General features: G+C 38.9%; 1 protein-coding gene across 1 annotated transcript; it reads right to left on the bottom strand.

Moving 5' to 3' along the window:
• Positions 1-291: 291 nt before the first annotated feature.
• LAP6 (Chalcone and stilbene synthase family protein) lies at positions 292-2367 on the bottom strand. Its single transcript, XM_078982508.1, has 2 exons — positions 2113-2367; positions 292-1381 (listed from the first exon to the last, which is right to left on the bottom strand). The coding sequence occupies exons 1-2, from the start codon at positions 2315-2317 to the stop codon at positions 405-407; spliced, it is 1182 nt and encodes a 393-aa protein (XP_078838634.1). The 5' UTR covers positions 2318-2367; the 3' UTR covers positions 292-404.
• Between the last annotated feature and the right edge of the window lie 14428 nt (positions 2368-16795).

Genomic DNA, 16795 nt, shown 5'->3' on the forward strand with positions numbered 1-16795 from the left:
TTAAAAATACAAAATCTTATCCTAATAATATTATTATGTTTATGTTGATTATGCAATTAATTTCTAATTAGTTGCAATCGATAATATATTGGTTTTTTTATATTTATTATGTTTTTATTTATATAAAAATTTTAAATATACCAACCGTTTCTACGGATTATAAAATTGACAATATTTAGTATGAACTATGAAGTCGTGACAGGAAGTATCTTTGATCCTACGTTGGCTACTATACTCTTTATCATGAAACATTCGAATAATTCAAACGATCAAACATTCCAATATTAATAACATTTCCTTAAAATGCTTAAAAACGAAAATATTCGTTTCTTCTTTCGTTACTCCATTTAAAAAACTATTAATACGTAAATCCTAAAAGAGAATCCTTTTCTTTTCATTTCAACTTAATTGAGGCTACGAAGAAGAATTCCTTCGAAAGTAATGCCAGGCCCAAAAGCCAATGCAAGACCCCATTCTTCTCCAATCTCTTTGTTCATCAGCTCCTCTCTCATATACTCCAACACATAAATGATAGTATTACTACTCACATTCCCAAAATCCATCAAAGCCCTCCGACTACAATCCAACTTCTCCCCTCTCAACTTCAGTGTAGTCTCCAACCTGTTCAATATCGCCGGACCACCAGGATGTACAGCCCAAAACATATCATTGAAATTCTTCACACTGCTAGCTTTCTCCATCAACTTATTGCAAAACCCTTCAATGTTATCATCGATCTTTTGAGGCAAGTCACGTCCAAGCTTGAAATTTATCCCCTCTTCCGAAAGTCGCCCATCAATCACACTATGAGTCCCTGGGAGGAACTGCTGGACAGCGTAACTCAGTTCCAAAAATGGCGACTCGGTTTTTGCTATTGGGTCGGCACCAATAATGGCTGCCGCAGCACCATCTCCGAAGAGAGCGGCTCCAACTAAATCATATGGGCGAGACTTGCTTGGTGGCCTGAACCCTAAGATGGTTGTTTCCGAAGTGGTCAACAGTACTCGGCTTCCAGGGTTGTTTTCTGCGATATCTTTAGCGACGCGAAGGCCAGTAACTCCACCATAGCATCCCAAGAAGTATAGCATTACGCGATTCACGTCGTTTCTTAGTCCAAGTTCATTAGCAAGATAAAGATCACCTCCTGGAAGACGAATTTCGCTTGAGGAAACGTAGACTACGTGAGTGATGTCTTCTGCGGGCCTTCCCCATTGTTTGATGCATGCTAAACTAGCGTCTTTTGCCATTTCGGTTACTGCTTTGTTCGCGATGCTTAGCCTTTGGGAGATAGTTGCTGTCCCTTCGGTCGCTAGTTCGGGGTATTCGTCGAGGATTTCCTTCGACATTACGGTGTATCTGGTTCTGACTGTGGTTGTTTTACCTAACATTCCAAAAGCAAAAGAAAGAAAAAAAGAGATATTTATGTTATGAATGCAACAAAAATCCGGATTCACGTATTATTTCTAATTGTAACAACATACAAAACGTTTATTTCTACGAAAGATGTATATGATAAAAAATAATTGTCTAAATAAAGTGTTTATCAATGATTCTGCATTTGACACAAACGATAGTTGACAACATCATGTCATTATTATTATTTTTTTCATTTTACAATCCAAGCCGAATTCAATTGAGAGATCACTCGTCAAAAAGTCATCTCGTTCAAAATTTTCTAACTTACATCTATCTTTTTTAAAGTAAATTATGGAAGGAAAAACTATAAGCATATACAAAGAATCATTTTAAAGTGATTGGATAAATATAAACGTAATATTATCAAAATCTTATATAGACAACGTTATTTTGCTGATTTAGTTTCAAGATCCATCAATATGAAAACCGATAACGAATATATAAATTGCAAAAATTAAACAAAATCAAATGACGCATGCATGCATTAAAGATTTCAATTAACGTACTCTATACTAATTTTTAGTCCTCGTTTAAACCAAAAATAAAACATAACAGTAAAAGAATAACAATAAAGTTGGCTAACGTATAAATCTTTACATTGCGTATTCTACAAAACTATAACTTAAGCATATTTGTTTTAAAAGAAACGAAGTGTTAGCATCATATGTAAATGAATGTAATTAATAGAGTGCTTACACAAGCGTTCCAACTTCTCTTTCATGGCGTGATCAATGCAGTTTGTGTCTCGAAAGTAGCCTTCAACTAAGCAATCCTGTGGTATAAGTTGGCTTGGGAAGGCCTTGCCAATTGCGAGCACAGTGGCTTTTCCAGGAGTAGGGAGACGCCTAGTTGCTGATGAGTAGCGATGTCCTGATGCACCATTGCCATTGATCTTTGACATTGTTAGTTTCAAGTACGTACTTCACTTTAAGGAGTTGAAAGTTTGGTGGAGAGAGTTTCATGGAGTTGGATGTATATATAAGGAACGAATTAGCCAGTTCTTGGAGAAAGTTTGGTTTGGAGAAGAAACAGCATGAAAATTTAAAAAATGGTTTAATAATACTTCTTGGGTTTCTTATGGTTTCATCACCATTGATGTGTTGGAAGTGTGATCGACTAGGTAAATCAAGAATAACTCGTCGTATTAAAATAAACAGACTTCGGCTTTTAGTGAGAGGCCTGATTTTAACTTACCAATGTATTATCCTTATATTCAATTGAGTGGAAGATCACGTAAATGATCTTATTTCTTGTCATTTAAAAAATTTCCGTGGGTTTTATAGATTGAATGCATGATATACATACATACACATGCAGATGTATATGTATCTATTTATTATTTGGACAGCAAGATGATTTGGTAGACAATTTAATATTACTAAACCACTTAGGAGTTGATTCTTTGTTTTTGGACGAGTTTGCCTCATTAGGTAAGGGGTCGAAACATTGTGTTGGATAATTCCTTTTTAAGAATTGTCTGGATTGCATGAAATGAAACACCAAGAGCATCTCAAATGTATTAAACCCATTAAGAGTTATATCAAATGCCATGTAGGAAAAAAATGTGTACATTCATTTCAACTCTTAAAAAAATCAGAAAATTTCATTACATTTTTATTGTACTTGCATGGCCATTGAACTCCATACTCTCTTTTCTTTATATTATATTCATATTTATTCTATTAAATAATCATACACACCATATTATGGATGACCTAATATTACAAGCAAAAAGAAAAAATTTGATGTGCAAAGGCTCCATTATAATTGATGGCCTAATATTACAAGCAAAAAAGAAAAAAAAATTGATGTGTAAAGGCTCCATTTTAATTAACTAACGAGTTATTTATTAGCCCATATGTGTATAGCCTAACTTTGGGCCCAACACCTTTGTATCTATGTATTTATTTTTGTGTAAATATATTTTTGTGGTCCCAAATTTGGTATTTCACCAACGGTTGTTTTTTTGGAACGGACTTGTTCGATCCGATCCGGCGTTTCGTTTCGATTACATTTTTTTTGTTCATGTTTTTTTTCAATTTCGAGTTTTTTCGTGAATAAATGTGTGATTAAAACTAAACTATATTAAGATTTCCTATATATTAAACGCTAATAATTAATAAAAGAAAATAAAAAGTTAGTATTTGATTAAAAATGTGTAAACACAAAATTCATACGTTTAAAAATATTGACTTCTATCTCTTTTTTTTTTTTTTTTTTTTTTTAAACTTGTCCAGGTCAGCCTTAAGATCATTTTCATGTTTGTTTGGTAATGGTACGAGTCTTTTAAGACCAATCTTGGAATTGTCCATTTTCTCCGACTTGTCTCGAGTATTTTTTCAGTCCGATCTTTTTTACGATCGATCTTTTAGTAGGATTAAGGTGTCTAATGTCTTAACTAAATTAATGTAATATTGAGAATGAAAGTAAAATGTTTTTTCGGTTGCTCTCATGAACAAAAATAACTGAGAATGATATTGGGAGATAGATGAAATAATTTATTAGTTTATTATATGAATTATAAATTAATTAGAAATTGATTAGAATTACTGCGAATTAATTGAAAATTAATTTTGAATTAATTGAAATTAATTAGATGTACAATGTTTAAGATGCAGTTGTTTAAAAGTTGAGCAAATGAGAGATTCTAGAACATCCATGCATAGAACGATTTTGGAAGCTCCTCCAAGGAGTTCCAGAAGCATCCGAATGCATAAAAGAAAACTAATTTGAATAAGGACTAAAATTGAATATTTTACTATTCAAATTAGGGTTTATCCTAGTATCTTAGCACCTATAAATAAGACCCTTAGGGCCAGGATTTTCAGCCACTACTCCATAGAAAAGTCATAGCCATAAAATTTCATCCCTTCTCTCTCCAAATCGTTCCTTAGATTTCTATGTTTTTTGGTGTGAGCTACTGGAGGGATCATAGTTTGGTGCATGCTTTCCAAAGAAGACCTTGAAGAAAATTATATTGTTACTTTAGAAAATAGAAAATGTATTTTTGTAATCTTATGATTTTCGATTTTACATAGGTTAGTTTAGGTTTTTCAAAGTATGTTGTTGTTATGACAAAAGCCATAGATCTCTAGGTTGCATGAGTACATAAACAGTCGTATGTAAATTCCGTAGTGAAAATCACGATGATTATAATTTTTTAACCTAGAAAACCTATCAGTGATATTAAATCCTAGGGTTTTCTCTACAATATGCATATTTGTGAAAAACTAAAGAAACCATGTTATACCTGATTTTCGAGAATCCCTAGTCCTCTTGTGTTTTTGATTTACCTCTTGCTTTTTTGAATCATCCAAGGTTATTATTTGTGAAGGTTCGTATCGATCAGATACACTTCAAGTATAAATAACAAAAGTAAACTAATCTAAGAAAACAAAAAATAGAAAATAAATAAAGGGTTTGTCTTTAGCAAGAAGACGGTTTGTCACATAGACGGTCACCAAGACAAACTCAACATTAGGGTTTACCCAGTTGTTGATTATTTACTAATCTATACAAGTATATCACATGATTGAAGGGATTGTATCTTATTTATAATAAGAACTGATGCTTATCACATGGATATCGGATATAATATGTATGTATATATATATATATATATATATATATATATATATATATATATATATATATATATATATATATATATATATATATATATATGTCACACCCCAAAACCATGAATGGCGGAAACATTCTGGGGCGGAGGACGTCATGTATAGTATCACAACAATGAATAGTAGTAAACAAGCAACAACATCATCCATTGCATTAATAATATAATTTCATACATGTGTGTTCTATCAAAGTTATAAACACCAAAAATATACATATCAAAATAAAAGATGAGTCTTGGACGAACTCCATCTTCTCAAAAGCCTAGGACCTGTACCTGTCTAGTGGTGACATGAGAATACAAGTTATTTTGAAAGCGAGTATTAGCTTAATGCTGGTGAGATCATAAGTATATTAATGTTTGAGTTTGTATGAAAACGTTTGAAGGATGTTTTTGTAAGATATTTTGTACAATGTTTTGTATAATGTTTGAACTCTCCTAGAAAACCCTATGTTTCCTACTAACTGTAGCCTTCTACCAAGGCATCTCGTGTCTGTGTGTATGTCTCTTGTTAGAGTGTGTGTTTCCCAATTCTGACTATCATCAACCAAAAATAGAGTTACTACATTACTGTGCATTGTGTGAATATTCACGAAGTGAAAGTAATGGGAAAATATTATCGTACCGTAGTATTTGTAATGAATGACTACTGTGGTACTAACTACCTTAACACAAAAGGTGTTCAAAGTAACATGTGATCGACCTGTATCCTGCTACCGACTCTAGTAAAACGACGATGTAAGACGCCGAAAGAAATGACATTTGGCACCTGTAGACTTGCAAGTCCCAGTGTAGCGAGCAGCAAGGTGTATGATAGTCAATCCAATATAGATCTATACGCAAACTCATACGCTCTCCAATTAAGGAGATTCAGGATACAAGAGCGGTCGTGGCGGGAAGTGCCATGACCCGCTCAATGGTTCACATAACTGCATGAATGTATATGTAATGAATGTGCTAATTGAAAGTGTAATCTTTCTCTGTCTAGCCTGTACATACTGAAATGCTCTGCGTGTGCTAACTGTAATGTATGTTCTCTCTATCTAGCATGTATAGTAATGTACTGTGTGTACTAGTTGGAATGTATGTTATGTTTTTATCTAGCATGTATAGTAATGTACAGTGAGTACTACTCGAAACGACTCATGAATGAACTGAATCCTTGTATGTTTCATTGTTCTAGCAATAGTATTAGTGTCCTCCTGTGCTACCCCTATGGTAACTTACTAGTGATGTAACTGGTACGTATGAACATGGAAGTATACCCTTGCTACTCAAGCGTACCGAATGAACTGGAAGGACCTTTATGATTATATATGTACACATGATATATAACTAATATTTGAATGACCTTCGGATGGATACCCGATATCCCACCAGACCACATCTCAAGCGCGAAAAGGAAATAGGGCTGGCAGACCTTCCTAAGCCTTTTAAACATTGCTTATATAACTATACATACATAGACATGAAATTAATAATAAGTATAAAAGAGTTTAAGTACAAGTATTTGATAAGTAAAAGAGTTTGTAAAACAGTTTGAAACAATACAGTTTGATAAAGAGTTTGAACAGTAAGAAATCACTGGTTTTGTGGTTATTAATCACATGTGATTAATGTAATAACTATAAGTATTTAACTTGTATTCCCCCCATAAAGAATTTAAAAACATTTAAATCATTGGTTAAGGGGTATGAACTCACCTATAGTGAGTGGTACGGATGAACTAAAGATGTAGGATCACTAGGTGACAAGTGAAGTCCTAAACACAAATTATAATCCTAGTTAACATATAATACCACATATATGTATCCAATTAGTCTTAAAATACTAATTGATAATGTTAAGACATCCTAGAACATAATAAACACTTTATATAAGTGTTATAAGCCCTAAGGATTGCATCTAAGTTGTTGTGGGATAAGGCTAGTGAGTTTAGGGTTCCAAGGGACCACATACATGAGTTTACTCTCCAATAAACCCCACACAAGGAGTTTACGATCGTAAACCCTTGAGTTTACGGCCGTGAAATCCTAGGTTAAATTTCATTTGGTGTTTTGAAGTTCTAAATGATCCCTAGAAGCATTCCCTCTTGGTGGATTAATTATTGGAAGGGTTTAGGGCACTTATACAATCCTTTGAGGAGTTTACGGCCCCAAGTCCAATTTCTTTTGAGTTTACTGCCGTAGACTCATATGAAGAGGGGTGTTTTAATTCTTTCAAGTCCCATGCTCATGTAGGATAGGTTCTAGATATTTATCAAAGGCTAATGAAGGCCATAGGCACACTTTGGTACCCTTCCTTGATGTTCACGGCCCAAAGACCATTTCCCTTAGAGATTACGGCCATAATCTCTCATGGGGATGGGCATTTGATGATTTAAAGTCCCTAAATTCACTAGAAGTAAATCAAGGCTATTGTCCAAGGGTTTAGGAGTGATTAAGGCACTCTTTCGCCTTTGAGTTTGGAGTTCATGGTCCAAGAACTTCTTGGGTCGTGAACACCTAAATCTTGGTGTTCTTGGATGATTTCTAGTCTTAAAAACACTAGCATACAAGCCTAAGGTGGTTACATATCACGGGGAAAGGGCTAGGCATCATCTAACCCTTATAAAAGAGTTTACTTCCCAAGGTGTTCTTGGGCAGTAAACTCTAAAATCTTGTGGTTTTGTGATGATTTCTATGTTATTAAGCACTTAATAAGCTATATAATACAACTAGAGAAAGTTACTCACGATTTGGGATGAAAACCCGAAGATCCATGAGAGAGAAATGACCTTTCTCTAGTTGGAAATGTAACTAATGAAATAATTTGGTTAAGAATCATATGTATAGTCCTGGGATTTTTGGCAGAAAATATTTTTATTCAAGAAATGAACTCTAATATCATAGAGTTCTGAAATAACAGAGTTGCACAAAACCCTAGTGCATCCTCTATCCTGATATCTCTTTAAGTGTAAACCCTTGAATTACTCAAACTTATACTAAAAAGTCTGAAAACATACCGCAACTGTTCTGACTTCTATTGAAGTGATATTGTTTGTACAGAATAGAATTTTGGGTTGTCACATCATCCCCTCCTTAGAAGGAATTTCATCCCGAAATTAGAATTTAAGCAAATAAGTAGTTACAAATCACTAAGTAAAAAGACGAGGATATTTCAGTTTCATTTGATCCTCACGCTCCCAAGTGAATTCCGGTCCTCGCTTGGCGTTCCAACGAACTTTCACTATCGGGATACGACTTTGTTTTATTTGCTTGACCTCTCGGTCCATGATCTCTACTGGTTCCTGCATGAAGATTAGGCTCTCATTGATCTCGATCTCATCGAGTGGAATAAAAAGAGTCTCGTTGGAAAGACACTTTTTCAAGTTCGATACGTGGAAGGTAGAATGTACGTTACTGAGTTCGCACGGTAGATTAAGTTTGTAAGCTACTGGGCTGATTCTTGCGAGAATCTCGAAATGCCCAATGTACCTTGGATTTAGCTTTCCACGCTTTCCGAAGAGTATCAAGCTCTTCCAGGGTGAGACCTTCAATAGAACGCGGTCGCCCACCTAGAATTCCAACGATTTCCTACGTTTATCAGCGTAGCTTTTCTGTCGGTATCTGGAGGTTTTCAATCGTTCACGGATCTGAACGATCTTCTCCGTCGTTTCCCGTATGATTTTCGGACCTGTGAGAGTGCTTTCAGGAACTCGTCCTTTAGCTAACTGGGTATCACCCACCTCAACCCAGCATAGAGGGGATCTGCACTTTTGGCCATAGAGGGCCTCGAATGGAGCAGCCTTTATGCTCGTGTGATAACTGTTGTTATAGGAAAATTCGACAAGGGGTAAATGAGTATCCCATGCTTTCCCGAAGTCGATCACACAGGCTCGCAACATATCTTCCAAGGTTTGGATAGTTCTCTCACTTTGCCCGTCGGTCTGTGGATGGTAGGCTGTAGTCATGTCCAACCTAGTTCCTAAGGAACTTTGTAACGACTGCCAGAACCTCGAAGTGAATCTACTATCTCTGTCCGAGCTAATGGATAAGGGAACACCGTGCAGTCTTATAATCTCCTTAATGTAAGTCCTTGTAATCTTCTCCATCTTGTCTATTTCTTTGATCGATAAGAAGTGTGTAGACTTGGTCAGTCTATCGACGATGACCCATATGGAATCAAGTCCACCCGTCGTCTTGGGCAAGTTGGTTATGAAATCCATAGTTATCTGCTCCCACTTCCATTCTGGTATCTCCGGCTGTTGTAAAAGACCGGAGGGTTTCTGGTATTGGACCTTGACCTTTGTGCAAGTAAGGCATTTACTCACGAAGGTAGCAATCTCTGCTTTCATGTTAGGCCACCATTATAACTTTTTGAGGTCCAGATAAATCTTATGTGATCCTGGGTGCACGGAATAACGAGTGTTGTGCACCTCATTCATGACCAAGTCTCTGAAACCACCTAGGTTCGGGGTCCAGATCCGGTCCATGAAATAATAAGCTCTGCCACCCTTAACCTCCAAGTTCTTATCCATCCCTCTTAGGGATTCACCCGTCACATTTTCAGGCTTCAAAGCATCAAGCTGAGCTGCCTTAATTTGGGTGGACAAGTGTGAATGGATAGTCATAGTCAACGATTTGACTCTACAACCAGAATATTCCTTCCGAGTCAGGGCGTCAGCTACTACGTTGGCATTACCCGGATGATAACAAATTTCGAATTCGTAATCACTGAGTAGCTCGACCCACCGTCGTTGTCTTATGTTGAGCTCCTTCTGGTCAAAGATGTGTTGTAAGCTCTTGTGGTCTGTAAAGATAGTGCTCTTCGTTCCGTACAAGTAATATCTCCAGATCTTCATTGCAAACACAACTGGTCCTAGTTCAAGATCGTGGGTTGTGTAGTTGACCTCATGTGTCTTTAGCTGTCTCGAGGCATAGGCGATGACCCTACCCCGCTGCATCAGAACACATCCGAGCCCTTGATTCGATGCATCGCAATAGACTACAAAGTCTTCTATTCCTTCGGGAAGGGATAGTATTGGTGCGTTGCACAAGGCTCGTTTGAGCATTTGGAACGCTCTTTCCTGCTTCTCTTCCTAGTCAAAGGCCACACCTTTCTGGGTCAGTGTTGTAAGAGGCTTCACTATGTGGGAGAAGTTCTGCATGAACCTGCGATAGTAGCCAACGAGGCCTAGAAATTGACAAATTTCCGTAGGCGTCTTCGGTGCTGACCAGTTCTCAATGGCCTTGATTTTGGAAGGTTCCACGTGTATTACCTCTTTGCTAACCATGTTCCCTAAGAATTCGTCTCGTCGAATCCAAAATTCGCATTTTGAGAACTTCGCGTAGAGCTTCTCCGACCGTAAAGTTTTGAGGACTTGTCGTAGATGTTGACTATGCTCCTCCTTACTACGAGAGTAGATAAGTATGTCATCAATGAAAATGATGACGAACTGATCCAAGTAAGGACGACACACCCGATTCATTAAGTCCATGAATACTGCAGGCACGTTTCTTAATCCGAATGGCATCACTATGAATTCGTAGTGCCCATAACGAGTTCGGAAGGCTGTCTTTGGAACATCCTCCCCTAGCACTCGTAATTGGTGATATCTGAATCTTAAGTCAATTTTGGAAAAGAAGCTTGCCCCTTGCAGTTGGTCAAACAAATCATCGATCCTAGGTAAAGGATAACGATTTTTGACCGTCAGCTTGTTGAGCTCTCTATAGTCGATACACATGCGAAATGATCCGTCTTTCTTCTTGATGAACAAGAATGGAGCTCCCCAGGGTGAGAAGCTTGATCTTATAAAGCCCTTGCTGAGCAGTTCATTAAGTTGACCGGACATCTCTTGCATCTCTGCAGGTGCTAGACGATAGGGCGATTTGGCTACTGGGGTTGCCCCTGGAACTAAGTCGATTCGGAACTCGACTTGACGTTGCGGAGGTAGTCCTGGGAGTTCTTCTGGAAAGATTTCGGGGAAGTCACGTACTACTGGAATGTTCTGAATGTCCTTCGTTTCTTGGCTCATATCGACTACATGAGCAACGAATGTTCTACATTCCTTTCGTAATAATTTCCGATCTTGGATGCTCGAGATGATACGAAGGTTCGTGCCGAGTTTGTCGCCATAAACTACTAAGGTTTCGCCAGACAATAGATTAAGGCGAACAACCTTTTCGTAACACATGATATCGGCACGATGAAGACTTAGCCAATCCATGCCGATAATGATGTCGAAACTTTTAATTAAGACCGACATAAGATCGATAGAAAATGAATGGTTATCTAAGGTTAGGGTACACCCTATGAATATATTGCTAGTGCTCTCTGTCTTTCCATTAGCCTTTTCCACAGTGAACGGTTCATTAAGTGCTCGTGATTTTTGCCTAAGTAAGTGAGCAAATTTCTGGTTCACGAAACTCCTCTCCGCTCCAGTATCAAATAGAATGCATGAATAAGAGTTATCAAGGAGGAACGTACCAGTGACCAATGTAGGGTCGGCAACCGCTTCGTCATGGCCTATGGCCAGAACTCTTGCCGCTCCACCGGCAAACCCTGCCTTTGGGTAGTTTCTCTTGAAATGGCCTACCTTGCCACATCAGTAGCAAGTTTGGCCCAATCCAGCACTGGGGGCTTGGTTGATTGGTTTCTCCGGAGCTTTACAGAAACGGGCTGTGTGCTTCTTTCCATTGCAGTTCATACACTGCATCTCCCGGCAGGCGCCGACATGATGGAAGTTTCCTTGTTGCACTTAGGAAAACTTCCAACATACTGCTTTATCGGAGCAGCAGTGACAGGTGTTATCGCAACATGTACTGCCACGACCTGCCTCTGCTTGGCAACCTTAGCCTTCTTCTTGTCATCCTAAAAGTTCCGCTTGGAATCAGCGGTTCTTGCAGGTTCTGAGATGGCCAGGGTAGTTGTTGCGGCCGGGGTACGAACCCCATGGTCTATGAGCCTCTGTGCCAATCTCTTGGCACTATCAAATGTAGTGGGGTGTGATGCCAAAACATTTCCCTAGTATGGGGGCACCAGTCCCCATATGTATCTTTCGATTTTCTTTCCCTCTGAAGGAATCATGTTGGGACAGAGGTCCACCAGCTCAAAGAATGTGGCAGTGTAGGCGACTACGTTGGAGCCCTTCATAGCTAGGCTCCACAATTCTTCCTCCAACCTTTCGATCTTGCCCCTCGGGCAGTATTCCTCAATCATGAGGTCTTTCAAGGTTTCCCAGCCCATCGCATTAGCCACTATAAGAGTTAGTGATTTAACATGGCCATTCCACCATGTTAGGGCTTTAGTTTCAAAGGTGCAAGCAGCATACTTCACCTTGCTCTCCTCGGAACAAGAGCAGATTTTGAAAACCGATTCGGTTTTCTCGAACCATTGCGAGAGGGCAATGACCCCGCCAGTCCCCTTGAAGGACAATGACTTACAGTTCGTGAAGTCCTTACAGGAGCACTCTCTCGAGCGCAGAGGAGCTTCCATCTGAACAGACTGAACAGGGGTTCCTCCTCCAGTGGAACCTGATGAATGATATTGAGCCATGGTTGTAACCACAGCTGCAGCTACGGTAGCATTTAGAGCTGTCGTATCGAACTGAGGAGTAGGTGGTTGCGGAGGTGGAGGAGTTTGTGTTTCGTTATATGAGTTTCTCCTTGGATTTCTGCTAGGCGGCATCTTTGATCTATAAGTTTATGAAGATGAAAGCATTGATAAGAATTCAATGGAAGAATTTATGAGAATGACTCATGGACTAACTCCCCATAGCCTAACAATACGATTGAATGAAGATCTAAACTAATAGATGATCATATTTGGATAATAATTCTCATAAGATTAGGTACCTGTTAATATTACTGGTATTATAGATGTAAAAAGTTCAGGGAAAACGGCCTACAGTAAGAGGCCTTACATCAACCAAAATGGGAAAATTTTGACAGAATTACAACCTAACCAAGATCTAACAGGCCTATGATTTACAAGATAGGAAAATAGACCAAAGTTTTACATAACTAGGTTATATCCAAAAAGAGAAGTTGATAAGGCTCTATCGGTGATGAGAACTGCCAGAGTGAGTCCTTGATCCTAACAGAAGGTGTTCTAGGTCCCTCATACGCCTATCAGCACTTGCTTGCTGAGCTCGAAGTTCTTTGACTTCAGCTCGCGTTTCAGTGAGTTCCCTATGAAGAGATGCATTGTGGACCAGAGTCCTTTCATGAGCAGACTCTAGCTGGCGAATGCGGACAATGTTAACACCAGTGTTGGCATCAATCTCTAAGACTCGATTGATAGATGATTGACCCAGTATTGTGTTCCGAGAAATCCTACGAACCATGATGGGTAGGACTCTGTCAGCAGAACGTCCATTAGTGAGGTTGTAAAAACTTCCGTCTCCATTGTAGGGAATGGGTTGACCCTATTCATGGCTCCATGTATTTAAGTTTGTTGCCCACAGAGGTGTGGGTCCTTGAAATGCGGGTCGAGGGTTGTTATTCGGGGCTTGACCTACTTGAGGTAGGTTATTGACTTCGGGCTCGGAGTCAGATCCATCCGAGAAGCCTTCTGCTTGATCATTATCCAAAGGGATTTGATGCTAATCATCGGACTATGCCTTAAGCCATCCAGCATTTCCGTAGGGTGGAAAGTACGGGTCTCCAGGAATGTGGAATCCAACCATTAAATCTATGCAAGAAGGGAGGTATAAGAATCTATCACATAAGTAACCTATAGTAATAGTAAAATACTCCTATAGTATTTTAAGTTTAATGTTATGTTCTAGTGTTCTCATTGTGGTATTGTTGGTAAGATTTTAGACTTGTTGCAACCACACAACTACACTTAGGCACATGCTAGTCAACCCTCGGATAATATAGTTGATCAGGCTATATCTTCCCAGTTTTGACTATATGTCTCTAAGTCCACCTGTGTTGTACAATAATTGCAATTCTTTTTTACTGTCCTAGTGACACTGATTTTAGTATGAATGTAGGCACGTATACTTAATTAAATATTTTATTATTTATAAGTATAAACTCTTGGTCAGAGTATTTTAATCCCAATGTACTTATAGTTATTATATCATTTATGGGTTGATATACTCGATTCACTATAAACAATGCTTTGATACCAATCTGTCACACCCCAAAACCATGAATGGCGAAAACATTCTGGGGCGGAGGACGTCATGTATAGTATCACTACAATGAATAGTAGTAAACAAGCAAAAACATCATCCATTGCATTAATAATATAATTTCATACATGTGTGTTCTATCAAAGTTATAGACACCAAAAATATACATATCAAAATAAAAGATGAGTCTTGAACGAACTCCATCTTCTCAAAAGCCTGACACCTATACCTGTCTAGTGGTGACCCGAGAATAGAAGTTATTTTGAAAGTGAGTATCAGCTTAATGCTGGTGAGATCATAAGTATATGAATGTCTGAGTTTGTATGAAAATGTTTGAAGGATGTTTCTGTAAGATGTTTTGTACAATGTTTTGTATAATGTTTGAACTCTCCTAGAAAACCCTATGTTTCCTACTAACTATAGCCTTCTATTAAGGCATGTCGTGTCTGTGTGTATGTCTCTTGTTAGAGTGTGTGTTTCCCGATTATGACTATCATTAACCAAAAATATAGTTACTACATTACCGTGCATCGTGTGAATATTCACAAAGTGAATGTAATGGGAGAATATTATCGTACCGTAGTATTTGTAATAAGTGACTACCATGGTACTAACTACCTTAACACAAAAGGTGTTCCAAGTAACATGTGATCGACCTATATCCTGCTACTGAATCTAGTAAAATGACGATGTAAGACGCCGTAAGAAATGACATTTGGCACCCGTAGACTTGCAAGTCCCACTGTAGCAAGCAACAAGGTGTAGGATAGTCAATCCAGTATAGATCTATACACAAACTGTAACAACGCAAATTTTCAAATAAATTTTTCATTATAATAAAGTGAGTTCATTCAACCAATAATATTTATTTCATGTTTCAAAACAGATACATATGTAAAATCCCCAAGATCTCAAATAGCAACAGTGTGTATGCATCATGCCGGTGCCTTCCCATGGTCCTCGCTAGTACCTAAAACACATACATAACAACTTGTAAGCATAAATGCTTAGTGAGTTCCCCAGTATACCACTTACACATATACGCCTTTCCAGCCCAGACCTTCCGGTCCACAGTACAATGCCTTCCGGCCCATATGATAATCGCCTTCCGGCCCATAAGATAATTGCCTTCCGGCCCATAAGATAATTGCCTTCCGGCCCATAAGATAATTACCTTCCGGCCCATAACATGATTGCCTTCCGGCCCATAAACATATATAACACATAATACACTTACTCTAACACATATATCACATATATCATATATCATACCTGACCTTCCTGTCACATTATACATTGCCTTCCGGCCCATAGAAACATACATAGCATGCATAGCAACTATTCCTTTCAATTATAACATATATATAACACATAACATATCCGACCTTCCGGTCACACAGTCAAACCCTTCCGGGTACAGTATAGTGAGAAGACTCACCTCGTGGTAATGTAAGCTATCAACTCTTGAAACTACTCGCACTCGATCCGCCGATCTGCAAACTCCCTATAATACCATATACCCTTATTAATACTCTTATCATTCAAGACAACTGACCCTAAGAATTTACATGCAGGTCAACTATGTCAACGGTCAACTTGACCGGACTCGTCGAGTGCAAAGGCGACTCGGCGAGTCTAGACGTCCTCCCAATTTTCCCTGTTGTTCCCCCTTCTACTCGTCGAGTATCCCTCTTGACTCGACGAGGTCCTCGTGGAAGAATCGCGGGGCCACCCCGACTCCACTCGCCGAGTCTGAAGAACAACTCGACGAGTCCCAGTGAATCTTCAAGCTACTCGCCGAGTCTGCTCATCCGACTCGGCGAGTCCATGCCATGCAGTCGATCAACTGCTTCCTGAAACACGTATGGTCCCGAAATACACACTCATGGGACTATCTGGACCTCTAAACATCCTATTACTGGGGTATAAACACTTGGTTAACAGCATAATAATCCCTCTAATCATCAAATGGGTTCTATAAACCCTAACTTCATATTCACATCAATCACAGAAGAATGAAATCTGAGATATTACCTGATTGATGCACTTTCTGTGTCCCCAATCCTCAGAACGTGATTCTCTTGCTGTCCCTTCAGCTAAACCTTCCTCTTCCTTGCACACAACTCCTCCAAACCCAACAATGGTCTTCAATCCTTGCTCTAGATGCACACAATCGTTCTAGGGTTCTTCTCAAAAAGCAAAAACGAACAATGACGGCCTAAGAGGCGTTATATACAATCCAAAACCAAACGGCTAGGGTTCCTGCTGAACAGCGTCGACTCGCCGAGTCCCTAATGGACTCGTCGAGTCTAGTCGCGAATCCGCGACCAAGTCTGTGGTCCTACTCGGCGAGTCAGGCACGAACTCGCCGAGTCCCCTCCTAAATTGCCCCAAAAATAGTTTTAAAGCAATACCTGAAATTCCGGGCTGTTACAACTCTCCCCCACTAGAACTAGACTTCGCCCTCGAAGTCTCACTCTGCGAATAACTCTGGATGTTGTTCCTGCATTTCACGCTCCGGCTCCCAAGTCATCTCCGATCCCTTCCGGTGTTGCCACTGAACCAACACCAGAGGTACCTCCTTGTTCCGCAGAACCTTGATCTTCCGATCCCTGATA

Source organism: Lactuca saligna, chromosome 3, assembly GCF_052625555.1.
Source record: "Lactuca saligna cultivar CGN05327 chromosome 3, ASM5262555v1, whole genome shotgun sequence".
NCBI classification, from domain to species: Eukaryota; Viridiplantae; Streptophyta; class Magnoliopsida; order Asterales; family Asteraceae; genus Lactuca; species Lactuca saligna.